The sequence below is a fragment of the Lonchura striata genome, chromosome 1A (assembly GCF_050655825.1).
Source record: "Lonchura striata isolate lonStrDom1 chromosome 1A, ASM5065582v1, whole genome shotgun sequence".
Classification (NCBI taxonomy): domain Eukaryota; kingdom Metazoa; phylum Chordata; class Aves; order Passeriformes; family Estrildidae; genus Lonchura; species Lonchura striata.
The window spans coordinates 42,052,950-42,065,833 of NC_140741.1; the positions used below are offsets into that span (position 1 = coordinate 42,052,950).

Genomic DNA, 12,884 nt, shown 5'->3' on the forward strand with positions numbered 1-12,884 from the left:
CAAAGTAGACTATCCAGGCAAAGAAAACACTTCTTGGCTAAAGAACACAGAAAAACACTGCTGAGAAAAAAACAAAACAAAAAAAACAATGCCTTAGGATGACAGTTATATTTGCTTTGCTGAACTGTATTTTAAAGCTATCAGTGAACACAGCTGAAGCAACCCATTTATGAAAGTTACTATTAATGCATACAAAATGTTAAACTTCAAGGATTAGATGGTGATCTAAATACAATTTACTCTGTAAGGTTATGCACCCTTCAGTATATTACATGATCACCAGACAGTCAGAAAGTGGCATAAAACAGATACATGGCCATAGTGCTCAGTCTCTACTGGAGAAGTAGCTGATGTACAAAAACTGAAAAACACCAATACATTCAACAATATGTTTGTGTCACTTACAATAGTGAATGTACTGCAGTTTAACAGTCAAGAATAATTTACAAATGCATCAAAAGGAACATTCAATGGAATATTTTTTAACTGCCACAGGACAGAGCTTTTCCTTAAACAAAAGCCTTTTCTCTTTTCTGAGAGTGTGACTCACAAAAAAGTTTTGCACATGCACTTTTTGCACAAACAGCATGTTTCAATAACTTATAACACGGGATGTTTCCTGAGCCTTCAGCTTGCCAACAGTTTATAGGTAAAGAATTCCCATACAGGTGACAACACACACTGGTTTTGCAAGGACATATACCCCCAAAAAACTGTATACAGTGGAATGTTTTGTGACACTTGAGACCTTTAGAAAAGAACTTTGTTAGTAAAACTTTTCTATTTGACAACACGGTGCCCCGTGATTTCTATCTCATCTGATATAATGGCAGCAAGAAGCTTCTTGCACCTTCCTGAGGTTCTTCTCCACTCATATATTTAATTTAAAAACTACACTTTCAGTACAAATACTAGAACAGTATAACTTTTAAAATAAACTTGGTTCTTCTTTTGCTTACTAGCAGTATGATGCAGCTTGAATTCATTTCAGTGTTCAATAGTATAAATAATTTATTTACATTGTCTTCTACCCAACAATACTTTGCTTCATTTAAACTGCATCTTTTTAGTAAAACAAATATCATACATATGGTTTTTTTCACCATATTGTTACTTAGAACTAGTAGATTTCAACCACTCAGAAGTTCTTCCTCACAAACTAGAAGTGAGGCATAATTATCCTTGCATTTTTTTCATGTTAAAATCTGTATTAACTTGAACTAACACAAAAACACAGGGAAAAAAAATTATTTTAAGCAGTTACACCAGTCGAAAGCTGGGTTTCACATTTCATCTGACTCCACCCCTAGTAACTCAGAATGCCTTTTCATGGTATTCCAAGATTATTAAATCAGAGTTTGTCATCTTGCCATCCTCCGTAAATCCTTTACAACTGCATCGACACTTTCATAATTACATGATGAGGCAATACAGAGCGCTGAGTTGGCAAAAAACTAGGTAGTTTTCAAGCAGGTCACCATATCAGATCAACTCACTCGTGTGCTCAGAGGAGCACAAGCAGTACAAGGCCTGGGGGGTACCGGAGCTTGTGCAGCACTGGGAAGCAGTGACCATCGCCAAACCAATAAACTGAGTTTGCTTCAAACTGCTGTGGAATTTCAGCAGAAGTAGAGCTACAGTCTCCCAGAATGGCCTGGTCCGAATTTTCCCTCTATTTTCAGTAACAGATTTCTCATCACTCCTTTTTTCCTGACTCCGGCAGCCGCAGGTGAACAGGATTACGAAACTATAATCTAAAGGAAAACTAATAATTTCCATTCCATAATCTCACTCAGCACTTGGCCACATTAAAGTTTCTGCTGACAGAGTGCAACAGAACTATGCAGAGCGTGAGCTGCTCGGGTACGCACTCCTTTAATTACAGAACTAAACTCACTGGTCGCTGTGGGGAGACTGGCTGTATTAAGGTATCGCGTAACAAACAGATTTGCTTCACTGAAGTTATATTTGATACCCATAAAGTTACTAAGTTTCAGACCTGAAGGAGAAACGTAAAACTTTCTCCTTCTGCAGGAAGGAAACTCAACCCTCGTCGCTTCACCCGCCCTGTCCCACCAAGCAGCAGCTAGGGACGGGCTCAACGCCGCGGGGACGCACACGGGGCGGTCTCGGTCGCCGACAACGCCACTCCTGGAAGTTTTCCCCGCTTGTTTAAGGCTTCCCGCAGCGCCGTTCTCCAGCACCCGGCCCGCGGAGGCCGCAGGGAGCGCACAGACCCCGCGCCCGCTGCCCCGCAAGCGCCGCCAGGCCTCGGCCCCGCGCAGCCGGGGGCGCCCGCGGCGCGCTCCGCCCGCGGCCGGCACGGGAGCGGCGCTCCGCGCCTCCCGGCCCTCCCCGCAGGAATGCGGCAACTGCCCCCGGCCCCGGCCCCGGCCCCCGCGCCGCGTACCTGCCGGTCCCCGCCTCGCCTCGGCCCGCTCTCCCTGCCTGCTGCCGGGCGCCGGGCGTGGCGGGCTCTCGGGCCTGCCTCTCGCGGCCGCCGCCAGGCTCCTGCTCCAGGGAGAGGGCCAGCTGGCTGAGGCCGTACAGCAGCGAGCAGACGGCGCAGCCCAGGCACAGCAGCGCCACCCGCGCCAAGCGCCGCATCCTCCCGGCCGGCGCCGGCACCGCCGGGCGGGCCGCGGCTCCGGCGGCAGCACGGCGGCAGCGGCAGCGGCGCGGTGCCCGGCCCGGTGCCCGGCGCGGTCCCGGCGTGCGAGGGGCGGGGCGGGGCGGCCGGGGGCGGGACCGGGCCGGGCGGGCCGCAGGGCGGGGCCGTAGTGGCGCTCACTGTTTATTTGCCCCAAAAGTGAGAAAAGCCGCCCCCCCCCCCTCTGTCGCGGCCCTGTGCTCTCCCGGTCTCGCCCCCATTCAGGCCTCCCGAATGTGGGACCCTGGGAGTAAGTCGAGCGACGAACTACCCGAAGTAGAGACGGTGGCAGCCCCGGTCTGCTCCGCACTGGTGCGGCCTCACCTTGAATCCGTGTGCAGTTTTGAGAACCTCAAAATAAAAAGGATGTAAAGCTGTTAGAGAGTGCGTGTCTCCATTAAGGGCGAAAGCGGGACTAAAGCTCCCTCAAAATGACACTCCATTCTTGCTCTCAGTGTTTCTGTTGCACTTTTCCCCTGTGAAAGCTTCACAGCTGCTTCTGAACAAGGATATTCTATACGTGTAAATACCTAACGGAAGGGTGCCAAGAAGATGTAGACAAACTCTTCTTGGTGATGCCAAGCAGTAGGGCAAGAGACAATGGGACAAACTGGTACACAGGAAGTTCCACCTGAATATGAGGAAGAACTTTTTTTTACTGTGCAGGAGACTGAGCACTGGAACAGATTTCCAGAGAGACTGTAGAGTCTCCCTCACTGGAGATATTCCAGAACTATATGGACACAGTCCTATGCAATGTATTACAGGAGGACCCTCTGGTCCAGGGAGGCTGTACCCATTGTGGTCCCTTCCAACCTTTACCCATTTTGTTATATGCCCACTTATTCCTTAGACAGCTGAAGTAACACAGATGTCCTTTTTCCTTATACAGACACAGCCTGAGCATGCAAATCACTTTGGACTCCAGGGACCTTCCCTTTGCTGGCCTTGGCACACAGGTGACTGCATGGAACCCTGGCCAGAGAAACAGGTGGGTGCTGCTGGGCCAGAGAAGCTTGGAGAACTAAGCCTGAAGGATTTGTTTGCAGTCACTAGCAAAGATAGGGGTATTTTAGCTCACGAAGTCATGCTTCTGGACAACAAAATGTAGGTCTGTGAAGTGACAGAAGAAGTAATAGCTGTACATCTTGCAAGATGGGGGAAATATTGGTTGGGTTTCAGCTAAATCCAACACAGTAGTGCATCCTCTCTCTCTAGCCCAGACCACTGAGCAAAGGCCTAACATTTTAACTAACCTATACTATTGCCAAGGTAAGTATTTTAGTCATTATTCAGTGCTGATCACTCAGCTTCTGACATTGCTTTAAAAAAAAATACAAGTTTGAAATAATTTTGCTTATTTCTTTGCCCTTAACAGTGCATTTGGCTCACATTTTTTCTGTGGACTAGAAACATCCTTTTTTAAAACAAGTTATAATATCCCCATTCAGGACCCTCCATTTTAAGAAAAATGCCAACATAATTTCCAATAAACCGTTAAAATATAGTTCTATTATAGCTTTTGTGGTCTAAGGATGTATGTTATATGTGAATGCCCATAAAACCTGAGTCATAGCTTACTGCTGTTCTTGGCTGTGCTTGAAAGAAAGGGAAAGTAAGATGCCAGCTGGCGACTCTGGAAGAGAAGTAATGCCAAAATTGTTCATCACTTCTTCCTCAAAATAAAAAAGAAATGAGGAGAAAAGGTGGCCCTCAGAAAATATGAGCTACTCAACTCTGTTTGCAGTGGAGATACTGGGATGATTATTAAAAGGTACGAGCAGGGAAATTGAGGTTGAGAAAAAAAACCCTAAACACAGAATTCAAGAGGAATAAGGAACTAGGAAGGATTAAGAGAAATCAGGGCCAAAGATAGCAATGTGGTGATGGGAGAGGCATAAATGAAATGGCAGAGGATTTGTAAAAAGAACTCTGGAAAGAAGTTACTGGTTTGCATTGCAGGAAGAACTAGCTCTGTAAGCACCACTCAAGGTCTTAGCTGGACTTTCTGCCCCTGTATTCTGTATTTCTTAGTGCTTTCTGCCACAGCCTGCCATTCAGCTTTCCTGATTTTGTGTTTGTGCTCAAGATCAGGTTCATTGCTCTCATTGCACCTGCTGACCTGTGTCATGAATTCTTGCACTCTCCCACTTCACAGCCTTTTACACACACTGTCAAGTCTATATGGCAGGGCATGAGTAACACAGAGACGTGAGAGTCAGAATAGACAGATATAATGGAGTATTACTGACAGCAAGCTTAAAAGAAGAGACCACTTATTTCCTGCTGAGGTGTGACACTTGTCTTTTATATGGAAGAGTGTTCCAGCCAAGGAAAATGAGGTCTGAAGAGTGTTATAGTGGCACCAAGAATAAATGTGACAGATGGGTAGTACTCATGGTGTCATGCTTCAGAAAAAGAAATTATATTTTTAGAGGGGAAAAGAATAAATAAGGAGTGCTAAAGAGAGGTAACAGAGGAAGAATTTTTTTTATTATTATTATCAACCATGTCATTACCCAAGTATGAAGTTAAGGACTTCTCTTCATTCAGTGCTGTTCAATAATATGTGAAAAATTAATGAATTATATCTGAATATATCTGCAGTGTTCTAGGAATATAACTAAGGCAAGGTCAGAGAGAAAGCATCTTTGTTAAGTCCTCTGTTGCTATTGGGGAGAAAAAAACAGCTAAACCTACACACACACAAGGCTTTTTTTCAGACTGTAAAATCTGTCCATTTAATCTATCAGTTCTTCTGATGAAAGATAAAATGCTTCTTAATACAAACTTGGCCTTATGAACAAGGAAAATAAGAAAATGTTACTGAAATGCCATACCTGAATTGTATCATTGAGGAAAAAAACATTATCAGATGGTATATAATTACCGATTTAAGTTTATAAATTCTTTCGATTAATAATTATATATCTTTATTACTTACCATGAATAGTTTATGAACAATATGTAACAATTAATGCTACAAGGTCTGCTAGTCTTTAATATGAAGAGTTACAATCAGATGCAAGATTCTTTCCTTTTATTAATGATTCAAAATCTTTAATCCTTTTCTTGACTAGAATTTAGTTATTTAGCCATGTATCTTTTGTATCTTTAGTATTCAATTCTATTTGCTACCTCCAGAAAACAGCTCAAATCCAAGAACTACAGGTGACAATTAATTTTTCTAAAGAACCAGTATCTGATATTTCTGCAAGTGTGTTCATAAGGGTCATAAGAGCGGTCACTGTGAGCCAGAAAAGGAAACCAACATTCTAACAACTCATTAGATAAAGAAATAAATCAGATCAACTTAAATTAAAAAAAAACAGTCCTAATAATTTATATCATTCCCCCTGATTTTGTTCTTTCACAAAATTAAACCATTATTTAAGTTGGTAAAGCAATAAGGTTTCGTGCTGATAGATTTGTGTCAACACTGCCCTGTATGCAGACCAGTTAAGGGTTTTTCAAAGGCAAAGGCACTTTCTTTGATGTTCACGTGCCCTTTCATACAAGCTGCAGTGTCAGCACTTGGCTGTGACAGATTGCAAGGTTGGGTAAGTAGGAAGAAACTGCTTTGCTGCCATGTGTTGTACATATGGTATCATCAGACTTCTTAGGGCAATGACTCTTTTCTTTTGCTGCCATAAATCACTTTTTTCCCTGCCTATTAACTTTTAAGAAGTTCCACTCGTACTGCATCTACCCCTTCAAATTTCCTAATGTATAAAAACGTTAACAAAAATTCTCAAAATCAATTTTCATTGACAACCAAAATATTACCTTCCCCCATTCTGTTCCTATCTAGTTCTCATTGTTGAGCATTGTAGTGTGTCTAACCTACTTCAAGCAGGAGCTTAAAATATTTTTCAGTTATTGTTGATAATCACAGTTAACACCCAAGGACAATAGAAATAGGAAAAACATCTACAACAGTGCACAAAATTAAGTAAGCTGCTTTGTAAACTGTTTAGGAAGTGGTGTGATACTTTGAAAATTTCCTAATTTTTTCTAATTTGAATTAATTATTTGTTTATCAATAGTACACTTCAAAATTTAATAGATTCTCTGTAAGTTATTAAACATTAGTAAAAATATTTGTATCATTCCTCTTAAGAAATTCAAATTTCATGCTCTAAATCAATAAGCATCTGTATATATAGGCTTGCACACTATTTTGTAGTTTACTACATTAAAAACGCAGAATGAATACTTTCTAGGAGCACAAATTTTCTTTTTATTTTTTTTTCAATGTTTTTGTGTCAAGTGCTTTTTTTTCTGAAAAGATTTCTACATTTGGAGCTCCCAAACATCAGTCCAGAAGGGATTCACAGTGTTAGACTTTTATTTCTTTTTACATCTATTTAGATGATGCATCTATTTGCATCATCTAAAACTTTCCAAAGACCATACCTGGCATGGGTATAATAAAGAGGAGATAGGTGACAGCCGATATGGCTTTACTAAGGGCAAATTGTGCCTGACAAATTTGGTGACCTGCAGTGGACTTAGAATGTTGATGGATGCAGAGATGCCATATACCTGCAAAATACTTGTGCAAAACATTTGAAACATCTCATGTGATATCCTTGTCTCTAAACCAGAGGCTGACGAGAAGCTCAATGTGTGCTCACAGCCCAGAAAGCCAAACGGGTCCTGAGCTGCATGAAAGCGGCATGGCCAGCAGAGCGAGGGAGGGGATTCTGCCCCTCTGCTCCACTCTCATTAGACCCCACCTGTAGTACGACATCCAGCTCTGGTATCCCCAGCATAAGGAGGACATGGACCTGCTGACAGAGTCTAGAGGAGGGCCATAAAGATGACCTGAGGGCTGGAGGATCTCTCCTGTGAAGACAGGCTAAGAGAGCTGGGCTTGTTCAGCTGGGAGAAAAGAAGGCTCTGGGGAGACCTAATTGCTGCCAGTACCTAAAGGGGCCAAAAAGAGAGCTGGAGAAGGACTCCTTATGCATGCAATTGGTAAGACAAGGGGGAATGGCCTTAATCTGAAAGAAAGTAGGTTAGGTTAGATATAAGAAAGAAAAATTTCGCTAACAAGATGCAGAACACCAGAACAAGTTGCACAGAGAATCTGTGAATGCCCCATCCCTTAAAGTTTTCAAAGCCAGGTTGGATGGGGCTTTGAGCAACCTGGTCTAGAGGAAGGTGTCACTGCCTATGGCAGGGGGATTGGAACTAATGACCTTTAAGGTCCCTTCCAACCCAAACCATTCTGTGATTCTATGATTTGTGTTTAAAGTACTTTTGCAAAGAGTCAAAGCAAATGTACGTACTCATGCGAATACATACCATATACAATAAATACAGAAATATGGCATGAAGGGCTGGTGTTTACTTATTTGTTTATTTATACATAACTATACTTAAGTTTAAAAGTCCTTATTGTGTCCTGATGTTGTTTGCTACAGAATCGGGTGTTTTGAGTCCCGATACCCAGATCAGGGTTTTTAAATTTCTATAATATATTTTATCTCTAATAGAAAAAATACTTACTAGCAGTAACCACGCACAACAGTAACTTTGCATTATGCCTTGAAAGTTCATTTTTTAAGATGAAATGTATCAAATAATCTGAAAGCAGCTAAGGTATTTTTTTACCTTTTCCATTTCACAGTAACAGTGCAGATTCCACACAGTGAATTTATTCTATTTGTATTAAGTATGTTATCCTATTCACCTTTTTTATGATCTTTAAAATGAATGCATTCACCCAGTAAATAATCAGACCATAAACAAAAAAAATACTCCTTTTATTTTAGGGGTGGGATTTTTTTCATATTTGATGTAAAAATTTTATACATTTTATTATTATTTCAAATCAAAAAAAGGCTGCATGTCTTGGAAAGCAAAACTATATCTAGCAAACAGCTAAAATGAAAAAAAATATTAGACAACTGCCAGCTGTCCTTGTAAGTGGAAACAGAGGTATAGAAGAGTTGTGAAGTCTCTGAGAGCCATTTAGCAATGCAAGCCAGATGATACACTGCAGCCAGTAGCTGCTATTCTGAATGAAAAAGACAACAGATTTATTTACCATTTCAGTAAAGAGGTGTTTTGGAAAGTGGTCCATCAGTCAAACCAGCTAAAGCATTGACTGACTTTGCCAATTTATTTACCTTTTTATTTTGTTCATCTGTACCCTGGTTTTACTCCCCCTTCAAGTAGACTTTTACATGTAAACCATGTAGAGACAATGTCAGAGATAGAGAAATTCCTACTGTGTCTCTCTCTACATCTTTTTCTCTAAGGGTTGCTCAAGTTTCATAAATACAAATTCAAAACCATGACTGCTTCAAAAGCAGTCAAATGTGGTAGTTTAAAGCACTTAGTACTTGAATTATCAGGAAGAGATAAGACACTAATATTGCCCTTTTTACTGACTCCTTCTTTTAACACTGTGGTCAGCTGGGGTCACAAACAAGTGCCTAAGGTACCCAGCACTCTCACACTTGTTGACAGCCTTGGCCATGTCCGAAGCACACACAAATAACTACTGTGAGGAGGCAGCCTGCCCTGTGCTGCCCCGGAGTGTGCAGCCATTACACTGGGATATTGTGTAGCGCTGAACTTTGAGCCTGAAACACCCAAAATAATTTGAAGTTCTGCTAACTCAGGATGGTACGTATGCATAACTCAGCCTTCCTTTGCCTATCTTCAATCTGTAACTTTACAAATTAAGCTTTTACTCTTTTTTTTTTTTTTTTCAGGACAAGAAAGGGTAAAAAAAAATTGGACACTGTCCTAACTATCTCCCGGCACCAGGCCCATATCTGCGGGGGAATGCTGTGATCTCCCATGGCTGCCAAAACATTTGTGTGGAATTTAAGAAATTTGTTTTCATCTTCAGACCCATAATTGTGTAGCAGTCTTGCTGAACAGTCAATAGCAGAAACAAATGAATAAAAGGGTGATAGAAGAGCTTAACAGTTTGCTCGCCTCTTTTGAATCCCTTCTGTTCTTGCAAAATAGATGAGTAAGCAAGACTAAATTAGACCCCTTTAATTAGTGACAATAGCCCTATTCTGGTATCTGATGCTAATTTAGTCAGGATTTCTGCTAGTACCAAATTTGGTATTTACGTCAACAGTTTCCCCACACTTGCTGCCTGCACTTGGAGATCTATGCCCAGTAATGACTGGGTGGCATTTAAAGCATTCTGCACCCAAGGAGGTACCAGCCTCACATGTTGCCTCCTTGGAGCAGGGATGAGGTCCTATACTCATGGCCAACACTTCAATTACCGGCTACACAAATGGGAATCTCCAACAGGCTTTACAAGAGAATCAGCTTCTTTCAAGAATGCCTTGGTAGGGCCTTTGCCTCATGCTGCAAAGCAACACAAATAACAAACAATTCAGAGAACTGAACATGGGAACTGTAGAATTGAAGAAAAATGGAGAGAACCCACACAGACCACTGTTTTATAACCTGCTTCAGTAGTGAAGTACTTTTTATGTACAATGAGATGAAGGCTTAGACAAAGCCCCCTTCTCAAATTTCTTACCTCATTGGTTACTTTAATTTGCAAGCCTGGATGATTTCATAGTTTCTTGCTTCAGAAGCAGTACTCCCAAGAATATCTCAACTTCCATCATAACCAAAAGCAGTAATGAATCATCTCTGCTCATAAATTAGCAGACGCTTCTTGGCATTTTGAGATCAAATTCACAAAGTCTGCTGTTTATCCCCAAACTGCCCACTTGTATTTCTCGCACTTTCTCCTGGACAGTACAAATAGTACATTCAGAGAGGCGTTCTGAACAATTTAATAATTTTATTTACCATTCTATCATAACACACCCTAAGCACCACCAATGCCAGTCAAGATTGTAGTCCACTTACATTAGTTTTCACCAAAAATACTTCCTTAGATTGTTCGCAGGTAAGAAGTATTCATTTATTCCTGGGAAAGGCATTTCAATGTGTGTCACTATTCTAGGCCTCAAAAACATCTATTTATGCTCCTCTGAAACCGACAGTATATCATCAATGTGAAATAACTGTAGGGATGTAAACTTTTCCATTCTATTATCATTAATTGTGTAACATTTATCATAGAAAAAAAAATAGTCTTTGAGCTGTGATTCCTTCTGTTTCTTTCCAGGCAACTCCCCTCAGCTTTCCTGCCAAGCTTTCAGAATCTTAAATTGTTTAATATAGTCTTTGAACTGAGGTCAGGAAGAGGTCAATTGGAGGAAGTATCCCAATGGGTTAATGTATGGTTGTCTTTAAAGGAGTACTATGATGGAATTGAAAATAGTTTATCAGACAGAAAATTTGAAGCACCTCATGATGCAAACTATACTTTCTGAGTGCTACACAGAGATCTTTTAAGTAGATCAATATACTGTGTTTTTCTTAGAGTTACCTTTAGATGTTTTAAATTAAATTTGTGTATATTAAAAAATTACAACCACACAAGATCTTTCATTCACAGAGATGTTTATTTTTGTCTTCAATGTTTGTAGGGAATACGATTTCACTACAAAAGTGTCTCAGAGAAACTCCATTCAAAGTCTAGGCTTAAGAATGAAGGGAAAATATACTTTCAGCTGTACCAGTCCTGAGCAAAGTTTAAAAAAAAAGTTTAAAAAAAATCCACTAGAGATAGGAAGCAGCACCAATTAAACCAGAGGGCCTCTTACTCATATCTGTTCATGCTTTCTTTTCTGCTTGAGAATTGGTAAAAACTTAGGTAGGAGAAATTATTTTATTAGAATGTGGACACAAGATTCACAGTCCCAATCTCTCACCAAATACTACCCCTTTTTTACAGTTAGAGTCCAGGGTCTCAGTTTTACTTTTCATTAGGCTGTCAGGACTGCTAACAGCAGTTGCCCCCATGGTGTAACATTTTCTTTTACTCAAATTGGTAAATAAATATTTATTTAATATACTTCTTCTAATAAATATTTATTTCCTATCAATATCAAGTTCCTGAAAAGTTACATTGTTCTTAGAAGTATACTACTCGTAGCAGTTATAAAACTTCCGATAACATCAGGTCTGAAAACAATTCAAGTGGCTTACAATCTGTCTCTTGTTTCAGTGAAAGGATTTCAAGCCATTGGTAACACTTGGTACTTAATAGTTGGTTTATCCAGAACATTCAGATTCAATCTGTCAAAGTAAATACTTCTAAGAGTCAGAACAGAAAAGGCACTTACTCATTTTGGGGAAGACACCTGGCAGGTAAGATCTTTATTTTCAAAATAACAAGCCCTTTTTCTAATAATAAACCCCTTAAAAAACTAGTTGGATAAACATAATCCCTATGAGAAAAACCAACTTAGGTACCCCTTCCCAAGAAAGGTAATACTGTCCTTGACTGAGAAACAGAGAAATGTGAAAGCATCCAGAAATACTCACAAGTTTTATTCACTTCTGTGATATTCCAGTAGACCATCACAACTGGCTAGATGAAAAATCTCCTCCAAACAATGGATGTTTTACAAATTGAAAGCCGCAAAATTTTCTGGACTGTTCTTTATTAGCTACTCAGATCAGCAATAAAATATCAGATTCTAATGCGTATAACCAGGAACATAACCTTGGTTACAACTGACAACCTGTAACTTCAACCAGAGGAGTAAATCTTTTATCAGACTTCCTTGCAATTGAATCATTGCCTCAGTGATGCTCTGTGTAAGGCACTTAGTAAATTTTAAGAGTATCTGACAGTACTGTTGGTAGTTTTGATTTGTTTGTGAGGATGCTCTAACAACACTTCAAGATTAACAGGTTACGGTGTGGAATAATCACTGAAAACAGCCATATGAATTACTGGCCACAAAACTCTTCGGAAGCCACATCCATTCTAGTCTAGGTTCATATCACCCTTGCAACATAAAGCTATCCTTTTCTTAGCAGTCCAGGAATTAGACCCTTTAAAATTGTGTAGTAGCTAATTGTATGAGAGGAATTAATTTTATTTCTAACTTTTTCATCTACACTTTCAATAAATAACTTGTATGCAAGAGTGAAATATTCATGGTATTTACTATTTAATTCACAAAATCCTACATCTTTAGGCCAAATGTCATTCAACCAACAGCCATCAAGAATTACAAAGCAAGACATATCTCTAAGAAGAGTGTGTTGCCTACTTCCAATACAGTACACAGAGAAAGGAACACTAAACACACAAAAAAGACAAAGAAGCCATTACACGGCTCTTCAAGGGATTATTCTGAAAATACATTTTCTTTGTTCT

The 12,884-nt window shown here is 40.3% G+C and overlaps 1 protein-coding gene and 1 long non-coding RNA gene across 4 annotated transcripts in view; one reads left to right on the plus strand and one right to left on the minus strand.

Annotated features, from left to right (window-relative positions):
• GXYLT1 (glucoside xylosyltransferase 1) overlaps positions 1-2,686 on the minus strand; it is a 39,148-nt gene extending 36,462 nt beyond the window's left edge. The window contains exon 1 of one of the 2 annotated variants that reach the window (XM_085569441.1): positions 2,411-2,686. In XM_085569441.1, the coding sequence (XP_085425567.1) occupies positions 2,411-2,607 (197 nt within the window). In that variant the 5' untranslated portion in view covers positions 2,608-2,686. The remainder of the gene's footprint in view (positions 1-2,410) is intronic. The other variant, XM_021545295.3, reaches the window with a different exon arrangement.
• Positions 2,687-2,760: 74 nt separating this feature from the next.
• On the plus strand, positions 2,761-9,590 carry LOC146763462 (uncharacterized). Of its 2 annotated transcripts, none has more exons than XR_014952073.1 (3): positions 2,761-2,962; positions 3,543-3,641; positions 9,379-9,590. It is a non-coding gene; the product is annotated as an uncharacterized LOC146763462 (long non-coding RNA). The 2 variants fall into 2 exon arrangements; XR_014952074.1 differs by having other exon boundaries at positions 2,824-2,900; positions 9,379-9,506.
• The last annotated feature ends 3,294 nt before the right edge of the window (positions 9,591-12,884 follow it).